At 44.4% G+C, this 24,019-nt stretch overlaps 1 protein-coding gene across 3 annotated transcripts in view; it reads left to right on the top strand.

Moving 5' to 3' along the window:
* Positions 1–2,684: 2,684 nt before the first annotated feature.
* The window catches only part of ASPH (aspartate beta-hydroxylase), a 590,871-nt gene continuing 569,536 nt past the window's right edge, over positions 2,685–24,019 (top strand). The window contains exon 1 of one of the 3 annotated variants that reach the window (XM_069220239.1): positions 2,685–3,297. In XM_069220239.1, the coding sequence (XP_069076340.1) occupies positions 3,249–3,297 (49 nt within the window). In that variant the 5' untranslated portion in view covers positions 2,685–3,248. The remainder of the gene's footprint in view (positions 3,298–24,019) is intronic. The other 2 variants (XM_069220242.1, XM_069220244.1) reach the window with 2 other exon arrangements.

Below are 24,019 nucleotides of genomic sequence, written 5' to 3'. Positions count from 1 at the left end.
AAAAAAATCACATTTTTACCACATTTCTATGTGGGATCACTGCACGGGACAAGTTTCCTACCACCTAATGTTCCCCTCAGTCTCCTGGTAAAAATGATACCTCACTTGTGTAGGTGGGCCAAGTGCCTGTGACGGGGAAGAGGCAAAAACATGTCAAAATTGAGGGGGAATCAAAGGAGGTCCAAAAGGGCAGTTTGAAAAAAAAAAACATTTTTAGTCTGACACATGGGGCAGAATTTCTATTGGTAGAGAAGAGACAATGCCAGGTGGTAGGAATTTTGTGGATTCCTGCAGATTCCGGAAGGTTCCATCACAAAAATGTGGGAAAATGTGTGATTTCCAGAAAAGTTGGAGGTTTGCACGGCATTGTGGGTAAGAAAATGGTGCGGGTGCATGTGAAGCACACCACCCTGGACACACTCTGACGTTTAGTTTTCAGATGTGTCTAGGTCTTGTGGATTTTTATACATGGCAGCGTCCCAAAGTCCAAAAAGTGCTGCCCTCACGATTCCATGTGGGACGATTTTGAGAGTTAGCCAAGTTCCCATGGCCCAAATGTAAAACCAAAACCCAAAATAATCAAATGTCCTCTTGCTTGCCGTGGGATAAGATGTTTTAGTGTGCGGGGGGGGAGAGCTGAAAGACTGTTACCCACTTCAGTTGGGGTGGGAGCATAACCAGGCCCATACTGGTTGGGAGCTACCACCACACATTTTTTTTTTTTTTTTTATTCCCTGGCATCTAGTAGACTTTCTTCTCCCACGGGGTGTGGATCGGGGGTAATTGACACCCCCCCAGGAGCGACCCTTGCCTAAGAGGTCGTTCCCCTTGTGTGAAATTGTCACAAAAAAATCCCTGATGCCTAGTGGTTTCTGACCCCAAGTGGGGCAGATCAGCCTAATAAAAATAGGCCGATCTGTCCCCAAGGGGGGCAGAAATGACCTAAAGATAATTTTGCCCCCACGGGAGCAACCCTAGCCTAAGGGGTCGCTCCCCACATATAAAAAAATAAAAAAATAAAAATCCCTGGTGCCCAGAGGTTTCTGCGTCCCGGGGGCAGGTCGGCCTAATTACAATAAGCCGATCTGCCCCCAAGGTGGACAGAAATGGCCTAAACAAATCTGCCCAGCAGTGGAGCGACCCTTGCCTAAGGGGTCGCTCCCCTCACATGAAACTGCGAGAAAAAAATCCCTGGTGTCTAGTGGTTTCTGGCAGATTGGCCTCATAAAAATAGGCCGATCTGCCCCCAAAGGGGGCAGAAATGGCCTAAATTTAATTTTGCCCCAAGGAGTGCGACCCTTGCCTAAGGAGTCTCCCCCACATATAGAAAAATAAATCCCTGATGGCTAGTGGTTTCTGCCCCCCGGGGGCAGATCGGCCTAATTATAGGGGGTGCAGAAAAGGGATACAAATATTGTGCCCCCCTGGGGAGCGGCCCTTGCCCAAGGGTGCCGCTCCCCTTATGTATAAATATTTTTAAAAAACAATTCCCCTGGTGTCTAGTGGCACTGCTGCTGCCCAATCGCATCACGATCGGGCAGCAGAAAGGCCTTTCCTTTCCCTTGATGCCTCTCTCAGCCCCTCCATGTGATCGGAGGGGAAATGCTTTTGCTTCCAGCGCAGATGGGTAGGCCTCTCATGAGGTCAGCACGCTGATGTCATCAGATGCCACAGGGTGGTTGGTGGCAAGGGAAGGGATTCCCCTTCCATCCCTGCCCAGGGGAGGGGGGTGTGAGGCCTCCGGGGGGAGTGCTTCCCCCGAGGGCCCCTACTTGGACGTAACGGTTAAGTCCTGGGCACCCGAGCAGTGCTGCCCAGGACGTAACCGTTACGTCCAGGGCACCCAAGCGGTTAAAGAAGAGTTGATGTCATTCATATGCTGAATATAGATGTATGCTATTTCTATCACACAGTTGTTTCTGTTATTAATTTGTACTGTAACTCTCAGATGCTTAGTGGCAAATGCTTTAGTGAAATTAAGATTTTTTAGAAGATTTGTCCAACCATTGTTATTCATGCATGTTTATCATTTGGTTTTGAGACTAATTTATGTGATGTTATCATTGTTAATCTAGGGAAATTATCATTTTAACATTACTAAAAGGTGTTCATAGCCAAATAAGTCATGGTGTGTAGAGTGTTGATTCTTAAGTTTGTTTATATTTATTGATTAAGGTGTTGTATTTACAGTGAATTTATGATTTATGGTGGAATCACTTTGATCCTAGTCAACACGTCTGTCCAAACCTCTAACCGCGTCCCCTTATGAATTAAAATATAAAGACCAAGTAAGGACAGACGCGCTCACATTAGTGCTGTGATGCCTAATTGAATCACCGCACCTAGGTGCCAACATAAGAGCAGTAACAAAAGACAACACACTTCCAGCTACACCGTACAAGATGTAGCTTTCTTCCCACGTAAGGAAGCGTTACTGTGCCCTACACAAGGGTAGTAACAGTGAAATAAATGACGTAAGGAAGCGTTACAGTGCCCTATACAAGGGTAGTAATAGTGAAATAAATGACGTACTACAATGTATTGGCAGGGGGAGTAAATCACAGTCTGGGGAAAACTACTCCCAACCCCAAAACTCAACACTTAGCGCTCTCCATTTGAAACAGGAGGTTCTACGCCCCTCGTCCCCGCCCAAAGCTCACTGAAACCTCGCGAGAGGATGCGCATTTTCATTGTGCCACGTTCAAAAGGTTCTCTGGAGCTTCGGCGTCTGGGAAGAAAATGAACACAATGGAGCAAGAGAAGGGGGGGAGAAGGTGGGCGAGGGAGACGTGTTCACCAATCACAGAGGGCGTATTACTCTGACAGGCAGCACGGTGATTTTTCAAAGCCTGGGCCGACTTGCCTGATCAGACCGCAACCCAGACCTACTCTCGCTCCCAATTGGTCGCGGTCAGTTGGGAGTTGGGGGTTGGGGGCGGGGGATACGAGGTCGTGCTGCGTGGCGTAGCTATCGGCTACTGGAAAGGGGCTGTAGGAATACTGGCTCCACCTTGGATTGGGAGCGGCGTGACAGGAGTGAGCATGCGCAGAAGGAAGAGTGCCAGCTATAGTACCTGGCATTAATCCAGAGGGAAGGAGCAGCGAGGGGCGCAGCATAGGCACGGAGGTTTCTTTTCCACGTATCCATTTAAGACCGTCCACCACGTTAGGAGTCCTCCACTGACAGCATAAAGGTGGCACCGACTACAGTTGCTGCAAAGCAGAGGAATAAAGGAGCAAAGCACACCATGCCTTCTAGACAGAACAACAGGGGCAAGAACCCCGGGGTCAAACGAGGTCAGTACCCCTTTGACAGACATGTGTATCAGCAGGTGCCCATGTTTTATTCTTGTGTATGTGTAGCCTGCAGTGTACTCGTGCCCAAAGTATCTGTTGTATGTGGTCTCGGGCGCTATGGTTTTGCGCTCGGCTGTGTTGTACGCGCGCTTTATGTATTATACCGTCAGCAGTGTCTTGCTGCTCGCCCTATGCCGTGCCCTCTGTAACTATCGTCCCTGCCTTATCTGCGTGCTCTTGCGTTTGTGTCCTAGACAGTTTGTACTCTGCATAATGTATACCTTTACATGTAGTGTTCTCGCCCCTTTTCTAGTCGTGCTATACCAATGAACCTGGCATCATCCACAGGGAGTTTCATTAAAGGCATTTTCGGGGCGTGGCGGAGCGCATGAAGCTGCCACTATGCTTCGTCAGTGTGTAGCCTATCACTTAGGTGCACAGCCCACTGTGAAACTTTACCGCCCTCTGCTAGAGAACAATGTACCTTTCCACCCTCTCAGAAATCTCTCTAAGTGACCACAATACGTTAATAGCAGAAGGCTGCAAAGCATACTCTTAGGAAATGTAATCAATTTTAGTAAGTTGCTCAATACACCCGAATGTACTCTTTGCTCTGCTACTTATCGCACACGTAAAATCACATCATTTGAACTTTTCTTCTTCTCAATAGCTACGATATGATTTGCGCTGGTAGGTTGGTGCGCTTGGACAGAGCATCGTTTTAAACCCTCGTTTTTAGACCCTCATGTAGTGTACATATTCCCACTTTCTTTTTAGTATGCGTTCAGGCGCATGGTATATGTACCTGAACGCTCGTCATGTGATATTTGTTCAACTGCACACATTGTGCTTTTGATTGTTTAAATCGCGATTGTGGTAGAACCGTGGGTTTTTCTGTGAGATTAATACAGATGAAACGCTGAAGGGATTAATGCATCACCAGGCAAAGTAGGGCAGAGCCCTCTCGCATTGAGCAGGGAAGGCCTGGGGGCTGGGAGTTGTGCAGGAATTACAGGATATCTTGTTGGGTGAAGCAGACCCGTTTGGAAATACTTTTATATTGTCGACTGTATTTAAAACAGTATTGTTTCCACACCATAACAGCAGTCAAATATTTTCGACATCTCGTTCGAAAAAAAATGCCAGTCAATTTAATTGAAAGGAATGGTTTAGCGAGAATGTTGAATAGCTGGGGAACGTTTTGTACTAGCCTTGAACGAGTCTCTTTGCTCAAGGCTGTTTTTATTAAAGCTTGCGTGAAGACGTGGTCGAGAAACCATTGGGCTTCATTCTTGGATAACGTATTACAATTTTATTATTTTTGTGGGTGCCTAAGTAAATATTAAGTTGTCCGGTGTCATTTGCGAGTAGCCTGTGATGCCTTTCTTTGTAGTCTCTTGTAGCTGTACTCTATTTTCTTATTGTAGATGTAGGCAGTGCTTTAAGTGGAAATATAAAAGCGCAGGTACTCACTGTTAAGAGAAGCTGTTTGATCCTGAGAAGTGCCGATACTGTCTCATTAAATGTATTTCAGCAGGGCAGGTACTCTCCGTATCAAATTAAAGAAGTACGTGTGCTCAGTACCTGTCCTTTTAAAGCACTGGATGTAGGCCTAATATCAGAATTAAAACCGAAAAATAAGATTCGATGAGGATCTGATAAAGTAGCACACACCGCGATATCTTGCATAGTTTGGGCCTGCCCCGGAGATCTCTAGTTGTCTATTTCCAAGCTGCAAATAACCCATTAGTTCACGTTTATGTTTCGTTACGTTCTGGATGCAGTGGGGAGGGATGGGTTGTATTGGTACCGGAATACAGAAAATAGGAATGGGTACACTGTGTATATAAGGCGTTTGACTTTCTGGGGCGTTTCCATGTGCAAGAGTAGAATCCTGGGAAGTGTAAATACCTAAGGAGGAAGAGAGAAAGGCCAAGCTTTGTGAACAGGTTGGGCCAAGAGGCGGGATTTCATCCTTCTGTCACTTGGGCTACTTCCTTGGTATGTTCACGTGTCAGTTCTTAGAGGGGAGGGGAACAGATGGTTCCAATCTGTTTCTCTCATTGCCGTCCTCAGTCACGTTGCCTTCCTTTTGCTTTAAGCTAACCAGCATTTGAGTGTTTTGTGCAGTTCAACTATTTAGATTAGCTATAGATGGGGTCACAAATTGTAGTGGGATAAGGTAAACTTTTCCGTTAGTGAAATTAAATCAGACATTTAGCCGAGAAAGCCTGAGGTTATTAGCTGTGATCATTTGATGTAGTAGAATAAACTTACAGTAACTTATTATTCTGTAAGTATGTCACTCCAGAATGCTGTCTTTCTGAGCTGCTATGTACTTGAGTATGTCTGCCAATTCTGATCTACCAAGGTACCAATTTTATTGTTTTAATTTAAACTCAATCCCGATGTGAATAACGGAGGTAAATTAGTTTATACGAACATAGACGTTTACTCACTGAGTACCACACAGAGACTACAAACAAATTCAGGGTATATAAATAAGGGATACATAAAAAAGTTAAACATCTAACTGTGATAATTTTTAACTCTGGTTTCGGGTCCAGGTTGGTTTCTCCAGATTGCTACATTGGAAGCAACGTGGCAAATGGATCCTACCAGTTTGCTCCAACTTTAGAGACCGAGAAGTAAGAGGCATGCAGATATTTACATGACACAAGCTTCGGCATCCTTCCAATCACTCTTGTCCAGAGGGAACTTCCCAGTATCCCACTTATCCACCAAATTAGTAAACAAGTCTGGTGTGGGTTTGACTTCAATTTGACTAGGGGGCATGTCACTGTTGTTGACGATTAGTCATATCTAGTAGCAGGTAAATTCAGACTGTCTCTAATGGTAATGGATATGCCAGATAATAGAGGGAATCTACAGGTCTGCTTTGCTGCCGTGTTTCCAATTAGACAGGATCATACCTCATTGAAATGAGCCAGCAGTCCAAGGTATTACCAGGTCTACTGCTGACCCATATCACTGCAGATGAATGATGCAAGTTTTTGTAGTGCCCTTGTCCCAGTGGTACAGTCACCTGTGTGCCAGATCCCAGACTACATTACTCGCTTGGCAGAACCCTCCCAGCTCCCTAGCACCACTGATTCAATGTGGGTATCGGGCGCATCTCTGCAAGCCTCACTGTCCTGTATCATCCCTAAGTCACGCCCTCAAGGGTGGCTAGGAAACAATTTCTCTGGCAAATGGGTTGAAGACACTCCCTGGATTGGTGCCTCTCTCACTGTCAGAGCAGAAGAGGAGCTGGTTGTCTGCCCTGCCATTAAGGTACAATGGGGTTTCAGCAGCACTCCTGGCTAAGGCTGGAGCCCCGTGCTTGACACAGTAGCAGGAGATGAAGGAGGTAAGCCTCACTTGTCTCTACTCAATAGATCCGAGGTGATCCACCTGATGTCCTTGTATCTATCGTGCAGATCCATGGTACATAGCAGCTGCCATTTTGGGTCTCTTAAAACATGGCCTTTTCAAGTCACAATTGGGCCACCAAACTGCAGATGGGTACAGATTTCACTGACATGCAGTGGCGCTTTATTCAAGCACTCACTGCACTGTGAGTTCCTGGGTAGTTACAATCGGCTAGGTACAAATGGTTCAAGATATAGAAAGATAGGCCAGAGAATTAATGGAATGCACCTACCATGATGGCTATCCAAACCACAGCCCTTGCGGCTGCCCACTATAATTGTTAGCATGCCTGCCACTTTGTGGGAATCTCCATACATGTAATGTAGTAGCCATTAAATATGACAGTATTCAGTGACACTCTCGATCCAAAATAGGCTGACTCCTGCAACAATGTCCTTTTGAGCTCACTTGTAGCTAATTAAGCTTATGAATGGTATTTCTGTAGCACAAACCTAACCGAAAGGTAGCCGAGCGCTGTCCTCGGCCAATGGGAAGCTGAAGTTCAACAAGTAATAGGAGAGGAAGCTGGGGTGTGGACAGTCAAGGCATTGTGATGAAATGCTCTTTAAAGTGGTGAGTCTTCAACTCTTTTCTAAACTGAAGCAGCCTTGGGGTGGTCCTTACAGATACAGGGATATTGTTCCAGATCCTGTGTAGATGGAACAGGCCTCCTGTCTTTTTTTTCTTTTTTTTTTTCTTGACATTTCTTAGTTGGCAGTCTGATGGTGTCCTGGCTGTGGCTGTGCGGAGAACAACCAGTTATAGTGAACATGTCTTCAAGTTAAGCAGGGGTCCTGGTCGTGATTGCTCTGTAAAAGATGCAGTTTTGAGTGTGGTGTGGGCCAGCAAGGATAACCAATATATTTACATTTAGTATCGGTGATGTGATCAAATTTCGATCCCATAAGGGCTGCCAGTGTGAAGTTTGGGAGGCCATTGAGTAGGAATTTACCACCATCCCAATGTGAGAGTATGATAGCATGAACAGCAGTTTTGAAGCCGTTTCTTGAAAAAAAAGAGTTTGATTTTCTTTAGAAGAGAGCTGGTAGGAGGTTGTCTGTTTTGGCAGCACATTCCTTGATGGTGAGAGTAAATCCAAGTGACTTGGCAGTCGTGAGAGTTTGGGTTCGAAGCCACCAAGTTTCATGTCCTTGCACCAGGTTTGTACAGTATCTTGTTTGTTGTTCTTGACAAAAAAATAAAATAATGCCTTGGTTGGGTTGAGATTCAGGTAAGCGCTGTACATCTAGGTCTGGATGATGTGAAAGCGGTGTTTGATGTTTTGAATGCCTGAAGCAGAGGAGACATTTAAGTAGAGTTGTGTATCATCAGCATATTTGTGAATCGCAATGCTGTTATCTGAAAGTAAAGCACCAAGCAACTCCATGTAAAGGTTGAAGATGACAGGAGATAGTACGGAACCCTAGGGGCTCCATATGTGAAGGGGACTTTTGTGGTCTGGAGTACACACTTTCCTCCTTCCGGGGATAAATATAAGTAGAGCATTAGCGCAAGCTTTTCCCTCACATGACGCATACAAATCGGGCAACAGCAGTGCTAGTGTTGCTTCCTCATAGAATTGATACAGGATGGCAGTAGCAAAGGAAGCTTCCCTCTCTGGCAGAAGGCAACAAGTGCAATCACTCACTGCTAGCAGAACACACACAGCTGGGCAGACTAGTGTAAGCTTTCATTGCCCACTGAATATGTACAGTCAAGGCATGAGTGACATGCAGGTTAGAGTCAGATATGTGGAAGGGGTGCTTAACTTAATAAGATGTATGTATAGAAGGGTGAGTGGGTAAATATACCAGTTCTCACACCATTGTCAAATTTTCCACTTATTGACAAATAGCCATTAATTCGTCAGTCACTGTTATTTGGAGCACTGCAGTCACAACCTAATTACTATTCTTTAGTGACACAGAGGTGGAAACCTTTTTCAAAAGGTTTTAAATGTGTGTGTACATAATGCAGTGCATACCCTGCCCCTGTGCTGCATCTGTTTAAGATGATGAGGGCTGCCAGTGGGCTACACAAATAGATGGTGCTTCTACCCCTTTGGCTCTCTTCGTTCCCAGGTGAAGGGGTATCGCATATGCAAAGATGGATAAGGCTAAGATGGAGTGGGGACTGTTTTACTCTTCTCCTGCAACTACTTTCTGCTACATTGACCGTTTAATGGCACCCCTTTCCATCCCACTAAAAGTCTTTTGAGTGAGTGGACAAGGCATGGGCATTAGTAGGCAAGCAGTAGTCACTTAGTTTCGGCATGTCTCCCTGGGCGTAAGGAAGAGGCTGCATTAAACTGTTATTTCACATTTTAATGACCCTCTTGACCAAGCCCATAGTTTAGGAAAAAGTGGGGATGGCAATTCACTCAACGTTTTCTAGGCGGCGCTTTGTAGGTCTACTTATGGTAGGATCACGTTACCATGTAGAAGCAAGTGAACCATTTTTGAACAAATGGTTTATGATCACCCAGTCTCAGGCTGACAACAGGACTCGACCTGATGTGTTCATATTATTTATCTCTGGAAGTAACAATCCCTTTCTGATGGATACAACTACCTGTGGATTCCTCACCTTATGAATTCTCCCAATGCACCAGCATTTCTTCTCAGCTCTTCACATCGACGTCACATTTGCACGGCTCCGCACATGACTCCGTCTGACGTCATCGTGGCAAGAAGTCCTCACCGGCGTGCTGACGTCAGTTCTCTTTTTTTTTTTTCCCCGTGCCTTCGACTCTAACGGTTTCTCCTAGCTCTCGAGAAGCTACTGTTTCGAAGGTGTCTTATTGTACCTGTTACAATGTCTCCTCCTAAGAAGTCGGGGTTTAAACCTTGTGAGTGCAGGGGGGGGTCATATGTCTGTCATGGACCCTCACGATGACTGTTTATGGTGTCTCAGTTCGGACCACGACGTAGAAGAGTGCGTGTCCTGCCAAAAGATGAATCCAAAGGCGCTGAAAGAAAGAGAAGCTAAGCTCTTTCTGGCTAAGGCGAAGAAAGGACACACAAGTCACCGAAGATCCAAGACTAGGGACTCGTTATCCCGTAAGTTGTCGAGGTCACACAAGAAGCGGCACCGGCACGACTCTCGAAGCCGCCTTTCTAGAGATCGGCCTCGATCTCGCTCTCCACCTAGACCGCGTCGTACGGCATGGGAGGTTAGTCCTACTGTAACTCCCCAGCCTCCAAGTCCTCAGGCTTCTCCGGGGCGCCATGGCTCATCAAGTCAGTTGGGTCCTCAAACTCACTTTTCGCCTGGGGTTCAGGAGTCAGTGGCACAGGTTCCGGATCCGACCCAGCGCCGCATGAAGATCAAAGGTTTCCTGTCTTCCCGACTCATGGAGTGCATCCGGCGGTGTTTCTGAATGCCATGTTCAGTATTTTTAATAGGGCTATGGCCCCCGCTGGTGCACCAGCTGGTCCCATGGGTCCTTTGGCATTCTCCCTGAGCTCTCCAACTCCATACAAGTCAGCTCCCTTTGTGCCTTTTTATCAGGTTGAGTGTACCTATCACCGCGCCTAATATGCCGATGGAGTCCACTCCGGCGCTGGATGGGTCCCGCTCGGGACTGAGTGCAACTCATTCTGCTTCCTTAGCGTGCCCATCTGTTTTGAAGCTGGTGTCGTCGATGTCGGCTAACTCTGTGTCGACGCCGATGTTGGAGGCCGGGTTGAGGTCGAGGAGGAGAGCGCTAAGGCTCTTGAAAGAGCAAGAGTATCAGAGACAGTTACTGGAGAAAGGTGAGATTGCTGAGCCCTTGGGAAAATTTCAGGGCCTGGACTCAGCTAGTGGGCTGGACATTTCCCCTGAGTGGGATCTTTCATCCCCGGTGAAATTTACGGAAGAGGCGACTTCCTTCCATTCAATTACTAAGAAGGCTGCAGATTTGTTGGCGCTTCCATTGCCAGCTGCTGAAGTTAAAATAAACATTTTGACTGAAGTCCTACATCCTTCCTCTACTTCAGCGGAGCCCTTGCTCCCTCTCAGTGATGCTCTTACGGAGTCTATTTTAGAGGTCTGGAGAAAGCCTGTTACATCTCCAGCTGTATCCAGAACTGTAGCAAGGAGGTACAGGGCTGCTCCTGGGGATCCAGGATTTTTGTCACAGCATCTGACTCCTGAGAGCTTGCTGGTCCAGGCTTCTTGTGCGGCTTGTTCTGCACCAAGCTCCTTTCCTGTTAATCCATCGGACAGGGAGTCCAATAGGATGGAGCAAGCGACTAAAAAGACTTTCTCATCTTGCAGTATGGCCCTAAAATCGGTCAATGCTACCTGTGTGTTAGGTAGATATGTGCACACCCTGATGGACATGGCTAGAGTTATAGTGCCTAACTTGCAGCAGGTATGCAGGGGCAGTTTGACAAGCTCCTGTTGGACACCCAAGCTGCGGCCAAACAGATCATCCAGTCTGGTCTGGATACTACAGATACAGTGGTGAGGATATCGGGTACTTCAGTCGCCACCAGGAGACATGCATGGCTGAGGTCTTCTGGGTTTTCGACCAATGTCCAGACAATTTAATTGGACTTCCCTTTCGATGGTGAATAGTTGTTTGGGGCCAAAGCGGACTCTATCTTAGAGCGCTTCAAAGATACAAGGGCCACGGCGAAGTCTTTGGGACTCCAAGCTTCCACATCTACTCCTTTCAGATCCTTTTGAAGGTTTAGGGGGTTTGGCCGTGGCGCTGCTTATCGAGGAAGACCTCCACCCACGACTCAACAGCCTGCCAACGTTCCATACAGGTGATTTAGAGGGCGGGGGAGAGTTAGGACACAAGGAGTCACCCAGCAGCACCCTGCCTCATCCTCTTCCTCTGGGGGAGCACAACAAGGAAAACAGCCCTAGTTTTTCATCCATTGTAAGTCCTGCTTCTCCCATAGGGAGAAGGTTGTTTCATTTTCTCAGCGAGTGGGAGTTAGTCACATCAGACTCCTGGGTACTAAATGTTGTGGGGAAAGGGTATGCCCTTTCTTTTCGGGAGTTTCCACCTCCCATCCCTCCCCATCATTCATTTTGTTCAGAAGATCATATCCTATTACAGCAGGAGGTTCAAGTCCTTTTATCAAAAGGCGCAGTGGAGATGGTTCCAGAGCAGGAAAGGGGTCAGGGCTTCTATTCAAGATATTTCCTGATTCCCAAGAAGGATGGTCGATTGAGGCCTATCCTGGATCTGAGGATTTTGAATTGGCTCCTCAAACAGGAGAAATTCAAGATGCTGACTCTAGTGCAGGTACTTCTGGCGTTGAACAAAGAGGATTGGATGGTGTCTGTTGACTTGCAGGATGCTTACTTTCATAGCCCCATTTTCAAGTCACACCGGAAGTATCTCTGGTTTATGGTAGAGTTGCAACACTACTAGTTTGTGGTCCTTCCTTTTGGTCTTACTTCCGCACCTGGAGTCTTCACGAAGGTGATGGTGGTGGTTGCAGCAAATCTCAGAAGGAAGGGAATATCGGTATTCCTTTACCTTGCGATTGGCTGATCAAAGCCAAGTCCCCATAGCTTGTGCTGCATCGCCTCCAAATGGCAACGCAGTTGTTCAGTCTGGGTTTTACGGTGAACGTGCCTAAGTCTCACCTGGAGCCCTCTTGACGTCTCCTGTTCATAGGGGCAGTACTGGATACAGCATTGAATCGGGCCTATCCTCCACCTCAGCGGATTCAGGACATAAAGTTGTTGATTCCAATGTTTCAAAATGGAGCGGTTGTTACAGTCCTCAAGGTCCCTATGTCTGTTCGCTTCTTGCATTCTATTGGTCACTCATGCACATTGGCACATGATGGCTCTCCATTGGTGCCTCTGCAAGCAGTGGTTTCAACACAAAGGGGATCTTGACGAGTCGATAACTATCTCCAGAGGCGCTGCAGCGGATCTACATTGGTGGGCTGTGGACTGCAACCTTTCCCAAGTAAGGCTGTTTTGTCTACCACCATCGGTGACCTCATCGTAACGGATGCTTCCACTCTAGGGTGGGGAGCTCATCTGGGGGACCTGGAGATCAAAGGTCTTTGGTCTCCAGTGGAACAGACGTTTCGCATCAGTCTGTTAGAATTGTGGGCGGTACGCCTGGCTCTCAAGGCCTTCCTCCCGTCCCTTTGTGGTCAGTCATTTCAGGTCTTGACGGACAACACTACCGCAATGTGGAACATCAACAAGCAGGGAGGAGTAGGGTTGTACCTTCTCTGCAGAGAGGCTCTGCGGCTCTGGTCCTGGGCTCAGGACCATCGGGTTTGCATAGTAGCAAACCATCTGGGTGGGGTTCTCGACGCAGGTGCGGACAGTCTGTCAGCATTTCTCGGCCGATCACGCGTGGCGTCTCCATCCGGACCTGGTTCTTCGTATCTTTCGGATGTGCTGTTTTCCACAGATAGACCTCTTTGCCACTCAGGAGAACGTGCACTGCTGGTCGTTATGCAGCCTCCAGTATCCGGCGCAAGGATCTTTGGGGGACAAGTTTCAGATGTCTTGGTGCGACCAGTTACTTTATGCATTTCGCCCCATACCCTTGATTCCTCGGGTTCTGAGGAAGATTCGCCAAGACCGGGCTCAAGTCCTTTTTAATAGCTCCGGATTGGCTGAGAAGGGTGTGGTACACAGACCTTCTCCAACTCTCACTTTGCCCTCTGCTCTGTCTCCCTCACAGGACAGACCTCCTCTCGCAGGGGCAGGTTCTACAACACCACCTCCAGAGCCTGCACCTACATGCCTGGAGATTGAACGGGGCAACCTGAATTCCTTTTCTCTCCCACCAGAAGTGGTGGATGTTATCTTATCGGCCAGGCAACACTCCACCAAGACTGTTTATGCTGGCAGATGGGCGAAATTTGTGGCTTGGTGTGGATAGAGACAAATTAATCCCTTGAAAGCCCATTTGTCTGATGTTTGCCTTTACTTTAGAATGGTAGGGTTGTGCAGTTGCGACTGTCGAGGGCTATTTATCGGCGCTGTCAGCCTTTCTGTGCCTTCCTGATCAACCTCCCTTGTTTAAATCACCTATCGTTAGGTTCTTAAAAGGCCCAACTAATGAGTTTCCTCGAACTCCATTTCTTATGCCTCAGTGGGATTTAAATTTGGTCTTGACTTTTTTTAATGGGTTTACCGTTTGAACCTATGCATTCTTGTTCTTTAAGGTTTTTTGTCTTAAAGACAGTTTACCTTGTTGCTATGACATATGCTAGGCGTGGGAGTGAGCTTCAGGCTCTTGATGTCAAACCTCCCTTTACATCATTCTATGCTGACAGTGGTGCTGAGAACCAGGGAGGCTTTCCTTCCTAAGGTTGTCACTCCCTTCCAGATGGGGCAGTCTATTACTCTTTCATCCTTCCATCCTCCTCCTCACTCTTCAAAAGAGGAAGAAAGACTCCATCGCTTAGACCAAAAAAGAGCTCTCAGTTTCTATATTGAAAGAACAAAGGACTTTCGTGTGGATGACCAACCCTTCGTTGGATATGTGGGCAGGATGAAAGGAAGAGCAGTCCATAAAAAGAACCATATCGAGGTGCGTGTTTCGTTGCATTAAGATATGTTATTCAATGGCAAAGAAGGTTCCTCCTGAGTGTATTAGAGCTCATTCCACCAGGGCTAAAAGTCTGCTACTTCAGCATTGGCTAGAGGTATTCCTGTAGTGGATATTTGTAAGGCAGCAACTTGGGCTTCCCTCCATACTTTTGCGAAGCATTATTATTTGGATTCAGAAGTTAGGAGAGATGGCCATTTTGAACATTCTGTGCTGCAGGATTTCTTGGTGTGACCGGTCAGGCACCCGCCTCAGAGTGCGGTACTGCTTTGGGACTCTATTCATAAGGTGAGGAATCCACAGGTAGCTATATCAATCAGAAGAACAAGTTCCTTACCTTAGGTAACTTTTTTTTTCTGGTGGATACAGTAGCTACCTGTGGATTCCTCACAGTCTCGCCCTCCTCCCTGTTGCCTGTCTGGTCATGCCAAGACTTATTTATTTATTATAAATGTATATACGTTAGCAATTTTCTGGCCCTTACACTGGTCTCGATGCCATTGGGAGAAAGCACTAACTGTTTTTTTTTTTTCTGGAAATAATGACTTTTTACACGGGAGTAATGGACACTTCCTGGCTGTGATCCTGTTGCGAGGATTTGGAAGCAGCGTGTGGTGACAGATTCCACTGTACAAATTCATGTTTGCCTTTATACTCAGTGAGCCAGATGAGCAAACATTGACTGCAAATAACCGGTTGCTGTTTAAGTTAACTTACTTTACTCAGTCTGGGCAATCGTTGCACACCTGAGGAATCCTAGTTCTAAAACGTGGTTTGATTGTGTCTTGGCGCAGTCGTATCTGGGAGAGCTCATTTGTGAGTAGCAGTGCTACAGATCACTATGCTTCATGCTGGAGCTTCTGAACAGGAACGCAAAGTGACCCGAGATTGCAACACGTGCATCGTGAAGATAGAACAAGGAGTGCATTACCTGTTGCTTAGAGCTATGTCTAACCTGCAGTTCAGAAGTTCAGATCCTGGCATAACAGGTTTAGTCTTTCATAATTCAGACTTAACACAAAAACGGATGCCTTTGGGGTTGATAACATCATTTAATGTACTGCAAAACACGATGCTAACCAAGAGCAGAATGAATGAAACGCAGAGGGCTCTAACAGAATAAAGTGTGGCTTAGACGCTTTACCCATTGTACCAGCTGACACAGGGAATTGTGGTTTCATATAGAATATAGTCACACTCCTCTCTATATACTTTTGGTTGTTTTTTTTCCTGATGAGCAAAAAAAAAAAAAAAGCTGTGATGTGGGAGACAAATTCAGGCAATTGGCCGTAATTGCATTGTGTGTGGTTCGGTGCATCACAAAAACGGCAGAATTGATTTGTGATGACTTAGCTGTTTCGTGAAGCACAAACTTCAATGAGTAGTCTTCTTTGCATTCCATAAATGCTTTAACTCTGGATAAGCCTGTTCAGATTTTTCAGATCACTGGTATTTTCGCCTTCTCTGAGTTATAGGCGTGCTCATGTTATGCATCCAGACAGCGAGATCAACAGTCATTTCCTGCCCTTTATCGGGGCAGCTTTATTGGCAACCTAAACCGCGTGTTGTTGGGTTGTTTTGTGTCCCTGGCAGTGGGTTTCTCAGCGGGTTCTTCCCCCTGCCCACTGCGACATCAATTTGAGATTAGTGATACAGTTACTGACATGGTTTGTAAAGCAGGCTCATGCTATTGATGGCCAACGTATATCTTAGACTTTCTTATTGTCCCTCGTTGCTTTCAGTGACAATGTAAATTTAGTTACCAATGCTGCCTTTTGTGGATAAGTATCTGTATCTGACGCTTCAAAGAATTTGCATGTAAATCTACCACGGGAAATACAACATACACCTACAGTGCAAGTGTTTCTTAGTTCTGATTTAGTATGGTGAGCCAGACATTTTGAATTGTCAGATGTACCCTTTTGTGATCTTTGTAGCCAAACTGAGCTGTGTCTGACGTTCATACAGCTGTGAGGACAGTCTGGAGAATTATCTTGCCATGGGTTTCTGTTCTTTCTTTGTTACTCGATTGAAGGGTGTGTGTTGACTGGCTTATTGCGTCAATTTAACGTATCCTGCTGAATTCAGACTTTATAACTACTAATTAAGATGTGTAAATAAAGCCAGGGATGCTATTAACTTAGACTATTTTTCCCTGGTCAGTTATGCTATATTTTCTATTTGGATGTAAATGTGGAATACTAGTTTAGCTTCTAGCTGTCTACCCTCCTCCCATCCCCACCCTCAAAGTTTGCTGGGTCCACCAGAAAGGTTCCTCACCATTAATGTGTTTGTCTGGCAGTGTGTAGTGGGATATGAAGCTTAGTACTTTTGAAAACTTAAAGGGTTTCAGAGCATCCAGTACTGTACATGCTCTGTAACGTATTGAGAAAGTATTTTTGTATGGAAACAAAAAAGGGTCAAAGCAAGTGGATTGAAGAATATTCTGAAAGTCACATCCACAGGAATTGATTAAGGAATTGTCATTCTATGGATCATTATACAGATTCAGCATAGCGTTATTAATCTTTTATTAATAGTGACCTTTTGTAGAATGTAAATCTCGCAGTCGGGGCGCTGGAGTATTGAAATCGTTAGTGCGGTTACATAGCACGCTTCGTGATTTTGTTCCGTTTGTAAACAATTCTTTCTGGAGAGAAACATAATTTTGTCTAGTGGAAGCTTGGACTCATACGGTAGCACAGCAGGGTTAATGTACCTGCTGCAAAGAATGTGTACTAGGCAGATCACAGAGTGCATATGATGTAAAAATGCCAAAATAATTCTGGTGATCTTTCTGGAGAAAGAATGTACTTTTGTCTAGTGAAGCTTGGACTGATAAGGTAGTGCAGAGGGTTAATATATCTGCTGCAAAGAAAATTTACTAGGCAGATCAAAGTGCTTATGATGTAAATATCAAAATAACTCTGGTGATTAATGTTCTTTCTGAAGAGAGAATGTAGTTTTATGTAGTGGAAGCTTGGACTCATTATAAGGTGTGCAGAGGGTTAATAAGCCTGCTGCAGAGAATGTGTACTGGGTAGATCACAGAGTGCATATAATCTAAAAATGTCAAAATAACTCTGGCGATTAATGTCCTTTCTGGAAAGACAACATACTTTTGTCTAGCAAGCCCACAAATGAGTGAAAGTGATGGGCATGGTTAAAAGCCCACAGTAGTTATAACAGGGCAAAGAGCTTGCGCCCTCGACCTAAAAATGTAATTCTAGGTTAAAAATCGCTCTAAAAAAGATGATGCGCATTTATACCATGGTATAATGATTTTTAATTGCGCAGACATGTTGAGAAAGAAAGACGCTGACTACAGTTTACATATTAGGCGCAAACATAAAGCGCTTTCCAGTTTCAGTAGGGAAGCTTGCTTTTACGGTTTGTGGCAATTGCTAAGAACGGGATACATCTGACAGCCATTGCCATAACAATTCGACCTGATTGTAGTCATGAAAGCAACCTAGAAATCTGTCTAAGGACAAGCACAAACAACATTTCTCGAGCCAATAAAATATGTGGTCCTCTTACTGGCTTGAGCAGGTGGTAGGGGGAAGAATGTTGTCCTGTTACAATTGTGAATATAGTGGCTAAAGATACCCTTTTCTGCATGTACCGATTGGGGGTGGGGAAGGGAATCGAAAATCAGATTTTTCCCAAGATATTAAATGTATGTTGGCCTTACGGTTGGGGTCAGGCGTGAGAGGGAGCAACAGATATAGTTTACAATGATTGATATACAAAGATGTTCAGGATTGTGCCTTGTTGCGGTTCCGAAAAAACAAACAAAAAACACAAACGTGGTTTTCAAGGCCCAGGCATCTGTAACGACTGGTGGCCCTATTCATTAGGAATAATTTAAATCTGGGGTGAAAGCCCTTGACGAAGGACCTGGTGCAGCGCGGGCTACGTGATAAGCAGTTCCATCGCCCCAGACTCCAATTAAAGTGTTTTAGTAACCGTGTCATAGACATGAAGGTCATCTTTGATACAATAGTGGTTCTACATAAAGGAAGCTGAGCGTGGTGGTGAGATGAGCATCTGTCTCCCTAAACCCTGGGGAATCCACCTATCATATGTTGCTGTTAAGACTCAGAAATATTAAATATCATTTTGGTAAAAAGGATTTGCGTAGGGGAGTGAACTGGGCAGTGCAAGAGACTATTAGGTAAGGATGTAATGTAGGCTCAGATAATGCATGTTGTTTACAGCGATTGAGCCGATTCAAAGCGCCATGGGTGACACAAAAGAAAAAATATATTGTTCACAGTCAAGCATATCGGCAATCGTGCAATTATCCATGTAACAGGGTCGGTCTCCATGGCAGTAACAAAACGTAAAGCCATTGCCAATGACATCAAGGGATTTTGAAAGGCAAGCCCATGAATGAGTGAAGGTGATGGCGTAAGATGGGCATGGTTAGAAACTCACAATACTTAAGAGGTCAAAGCACTTGCACGGTTGTCCTAAAAATGTAAGGACGTTGTAAAATGATCAGTGTGGCTTAATCTCTTTCTCTTTCATGTTGTATGCAACTATAGGGCATAGCAAGATGAATATGTCACTGAGGGGTGAAATGGTTGCAAAGTGGCAAGGAACGACTCCGTCTGTGGTTGTAATTGGAAGCTTATAACGTTGCTCTCCATCACATCTAGTCTTCATGACTTGCGGCCCCCAGTCTTTGAAACATATTGTCAAACACAGCACTCCCTTTATTTCCACCACCCCCGCTCTCTCCAGCCCCTTTATCATGTCTTGGAACAGAAGCGCCATAGGATGAGAAATAGATATTAGTATCTTTTTGAAAATGCAGAAATAATTGATACAACTTTTAGCTAGTCGCTCCCCCATCCCAATAGTTACATTGCCTTATGTTCACTTTTGCCTGCTTCTTTTTTTATGGTCTAACTTGACAGCCCAGCGGTCACCAGACAATTATGTGAGAATGAGAGTCACCAGGAGAGGGACTTTGCTCCGTCCATATGTTTGGAGCAAGGAGTACATATTTTGATTGGGTAGGGTTGTGTGCTTCCACAAAGAAAGCGGTTTTCTTTTATCATTTTATTTATCCAGCTGCCCAAGCCTTTACTTTCAGTGGCACACACTTGACACTGTAGTGCTATTTAACTGACTAAACTAGAACTTTTATGGTGTTTTCTGCTGGCAGCAGTACAGATGGGAGGAGGGCAATTAACCTACATGGAGTTCCTAGGTCTGGCTTGAAAGTGCAACTCTCCTCTGACGTTTTAACCTATACTAATATTATCCTGTATGTATTTGCTTCCACACAAATACATATCCATCTCTATGCTATCTACTTGTAATGCTTTAAATTACTATAGAACATAACGACATTGCTAATGCTAGTTACGTATTTTTAGATCAGTGGTTCCCTGGGGGAAAGCAAAGGCTCCTCAGGGGGTCCGTGTCTGCTTAGAAAATTCACTAATATTAACAGATTAATAAAATATATAAATAAAGTGGCTAAGTGTACAACTGCAAAATTTAAAACCTACTGTAAATGCCAAGGAATTTGAAATTGGAGGCTAAAAATTAAATTAGTATCTTCATATTGATTAATTGGAGCAGTGCCGGTGCATCAAACAATATAGTATGGCAGAGGTGTGGCTTCAATTTAGAAAAACTCCAACCTTCCTATTCAATTTAATTTTAAAAAAAATGACTTGCAAATTAAATAAAAGATGTTTGATCGAATGCTTGTTTCCATATTTTCTGTATATTGTTTTTCTGTCCAAATTATCGATAATGTGTAAGCCTGGGTCCATGGCTTCCAGTAATGACTCAGTTGTGGGGGGATGTGCACTGGATTCCAATAACGATTCAGTGGGGGTCTCCAGGTTCCAGTAATGATAAAGCCAGGGTCCCCAGAAATCAAAAGGTTGGGAACCACGGTTTTAGATAGTCATTCAACACTTTCTTTCCAATATTGTGACAAGTTAGGTTGGGCTTAGGTGGTTGCTGTTAGCCATTCCTAAACAACGTTTCTCTGTGTATCGTTTTATAATTCTCACTGCAACCAGTTCCCCTCTGCTCTTCTTGGCAGTGAGTTTTTTTCAGTTAATAAAGTCTGCCATTTGCACTAACGTAAACTGATTGGCTAGAACCCCTATTTACACAACCACATAATTAATGGGTATTAAACAGGTTATGGAAGCACGCAAAACAATTATCACTTTTTTTTTTTTTTTTTTTTTTTACTGTGCAAATTTGTGGTATTTCGAATGTGAAGAAGAAAGGAACTACCATGTGCGAAATGTAGCATATGGTTGTCGTCTTTGTTTTAATGCAAAATTTGGACCCGCATATTTTGGTACAGTATTTTTCAGCATCCTTGTTGCCCTTAGTAAATACGTTATCGTTACCCAGTTCAGTGGTGCTTATTGTATCAACCGTAGAAGTAAAAAAATTAACTTGATGACAACCAGATTCGACCTTGTGGCTATCATGAGGTTCTCGGGCTACCACAGTGGAAAGAACATTACTGATTGGGGTAGTTTACCTACCTTTCTGATGGACTAGTTTCCACTGGTGAATTGGCTAAAAGAAGGGTTGTGGCTCTGTCTGTAGAGATATGTGTATCCAGCAGGTCTCAAGCCACAGTATTAGTACGAGAATTCGTATGTCAACATATCGCCCGCAGGTTGCGAGTTTTAATCCTTGTCTCGTAGTTTAGCGGGCTAAGATATTTATTGCTGAGATCCTTGAGTAGCCTACGTGCCACAAGTTCGAATACTGGTAAAATTGTTAATTAGCTTATGTACCCTCCACAAACTATCCATATGTCAATTGTAAGACATTGGTATGAATCCTTGCAGGTCTAACTGAAATGCTTTCTCTTGGGAAGTAGATAATATAAGCACCATTTAACTGGGCAGTAATAAGCAACCTTTAAGTGCTAAAAAGCAAATGCATTGGATTGTTTATATAAAACCTGACTCTTAATATAATTATACATGGAGTAAGTGAGAAAATGTATGTAGTGCAAACTATCTCTTGGCACTGCCACTAAATACAATGTGTCACATTTAATGTTAATAGAGTAGTCATTTTATATTCATTGCTTCTGATTAAGACCGAATGCAACTTATGTTGAAATAAATTCTACAGTCCCTTCTTGTTCTAGTATCATGAGGTACATTTTCTTAATCTTTTTTTAAGTTTAATCTTTTTTTAAAAGAGACTGACAAACGTGAATTACTAGAATTCACAAATTTTCTGTTATCAACACCAGAAATGTTTTGCAGAACATCAGGGGTGTGGAATTTATTAAAATATCTACTTGTCCAGGGGACAGGTTGCTTCTCAAATCTACTTGTCCTGTAAAAAGATCTACTTGTCCCTTTGGTGCCATGTAGTGTGGCGCCAAATTATGGCAGCAATCTCATTATGTAAGAGCTCTGATAATAGCCTCTCTGATTATGCCAGGGCTACTACCATAGTAGGGCTTGAATACTTGCAGTTTCAATCCCTACTGTAGCAATTTCCTTATTTTGCCACCTTTCTGCAGATCTGCATACTGGAGCTGGAGTAAGCAGTAAGCAATAGTTCCAGGACTGGAATGCCTTTGAGCCTGCAAACCTACTAACCTGCATATTTTAAAGATTTTCACCAGCTTCTCTCTAATATGTTCCCATAATAAGAAAGGTTGGACATTTACTCCTGACAATGGCAGAATTAGAACTTCTTCCAGGGTTGGGAAGAAAGTGGCTGGAGGGAAAATGAACTTGCAAATTCTCAATAGATTTTCACATGAGCAAATCTACACAAGCGTATTTACCCATGCTAAAATACAGTTCACAAATATTTGATAGGGGTACGACATATACCATGGGTGCACTTTTGTGACTTTCTTTAAGAATTTGGGGCCACATGTAGGTAGGTTCAGATTTGCGACCCGCAAATTGCGAGTTGCAAATCCGAATGTAGGATGGTGTCCCTGACACCATCTGTGATTCGCAAGGGCTTCGCAAATGCCCACCTCATGAATAATCATGAGGTGGGTCGCAATTTGCGACCCCCTTGCGAATGGCGGCCCTCACAGGGATGGTGGCCTGCTGGAGACAGCAGACCACCATGTCTGTGACTGCTTTTCAATAAAGCAGTTTTTTTTGGGGGGTAATGCAGCCCGTTTTCCTTAAAGGAAAACGAGATGCATTACAAAAACGAAAAATGAAATGTTTTCGTTTCATTTTTTCAGAGCAGGCAGTGGTCCGCAGGACCATTGCCTGCTCTGGAAAAAATGTTTACAGTGACATTCACAATGGGGAAGGGGTCCCTAATTAGGTCTTGGTCCCTAATTAGGTCTGGTGTTAACAGAGACATTTTGTTTTTATTAAACTTCTATTTCTCTTTCGGCTGGCTTTACTGTGAGTGATCGCATTCTGCTCTTCCACAAGGAGCATATTGGCACACAAAGTAGTTGTGTTCAGTGTCAGGAACTACAGTGGCAATCAGTGACGTAACGAAACTGGAGGGTGCCCCTTTGCAAAGAACATGGAGGAGCCCTCTCTCCAGACTCACTCAGGGCAGGTGCTATGCTGAATGGGCCCCCTGGAGGGCGGCTGCGGGGCCTTTGTTATGCCACTGGTGGCAATGTGTGCTTCTAGAGTTCAAAAAAGTTTTGGGGGGGTTTTGCCAGTGTTTGTTACAATGTTGAGGGCCTGGTAGCTCCCACAACAATAAAGTGTTACAAAAGCCATGTCAAAACAAGACACGCATTGATGAAACTAAAAGACTTATAAAAATATGTCGGATCAGTTGGTTTTGTCAGTGTTTGTTTATTTTCGTGCTTCCCATAATCGTGTTGAAATGGTTACACTGATTTTCCATTAAAAATATTTTTGGGAAATACTAGCATGCATCAAAACATTTTACTAAATGACACTTCATTTGCATCTAATCAGAGAGCATTCTGGGAGCATTATACTTAGCCTTATAAGCTAAACTTTTCAAACATGTGTATACACTTTTTTTTTTTTTTTTTTTTGTTGTTGTACTGGAACCAACGTCAGTAGTGAAGTGTGACCTTAAAACGTTTATTTACAGCACTCGCCCTAATAATGAAGGCTTTCAAATACTGAACCATAAATACAAGTTGGAACAGCATTATCTTTTGGAAACACATTACTTCAACTGCAGAGAGTTCCACTCTCTGTAACCAGGCAGCCAAAGGGTTTGTGCTGCAGAGGGTTGGGCCTACTTGTCCCAAGGACAAAGTAAACATAAAAACTTGTTGCCCTTGACCCCAAACAAGATGTCCCGGGCATCGGGCGATTGGAATTCCACATCCCTGAACATATTGTAATTTATCCTTGTGTACTGGAGGAAATGTGTGACTGAGTTCACCTGTTTCCTTTGAGATCTTGCACCTTCTCCCCAGGACACAAGTTAGCCATAAACCTTACTTATTGTCCACTATACACTACGAATAAAGAGTCCAGCCCTCTCCCGTCCAGGTCTTTTCAGACTTAAAACAACGTATGCGGTGTCTGTTGTGAAACATTATCTAACTGGGCATGGAGAGGATGTAGCGCAGCGTTCAGAGTGACTGACTTGGGAGCTGGGTATCCGGGTTCGAGCCTTGGCATTGGCGCAACATCCTGTGATTCTGAGCAAATCATTTAATCTCCCCGTTCCTATGGACAGTGCCTGGAAACCCTCATGGGGGATAAGCTGTGCTATATAAATCTACACAGTAGAGTCCACCTATTGCTTACTATTGGTTGGCTT

The sequence above is a fragment of the Pleurodeles waltl genome, chromosome 2_2 (assembly GCF_031143425.1).
Source record: "Pleurodeles waltl isolate 20211129_DDA chromosome 2_2, aPleWal1.hap1.20221129, whole genome shotgun sequence".
In the NCBI taxonomy this organism is placed as follows: Eukaryota; Metazoa; Chordata; class Amphibia; order Caudata; family Salamandridae; genus Pleurodeles; species Pleurodeles waltl.
This window is presented reverse-complemented; position numbering and strand designations above follow the sequence as displayed.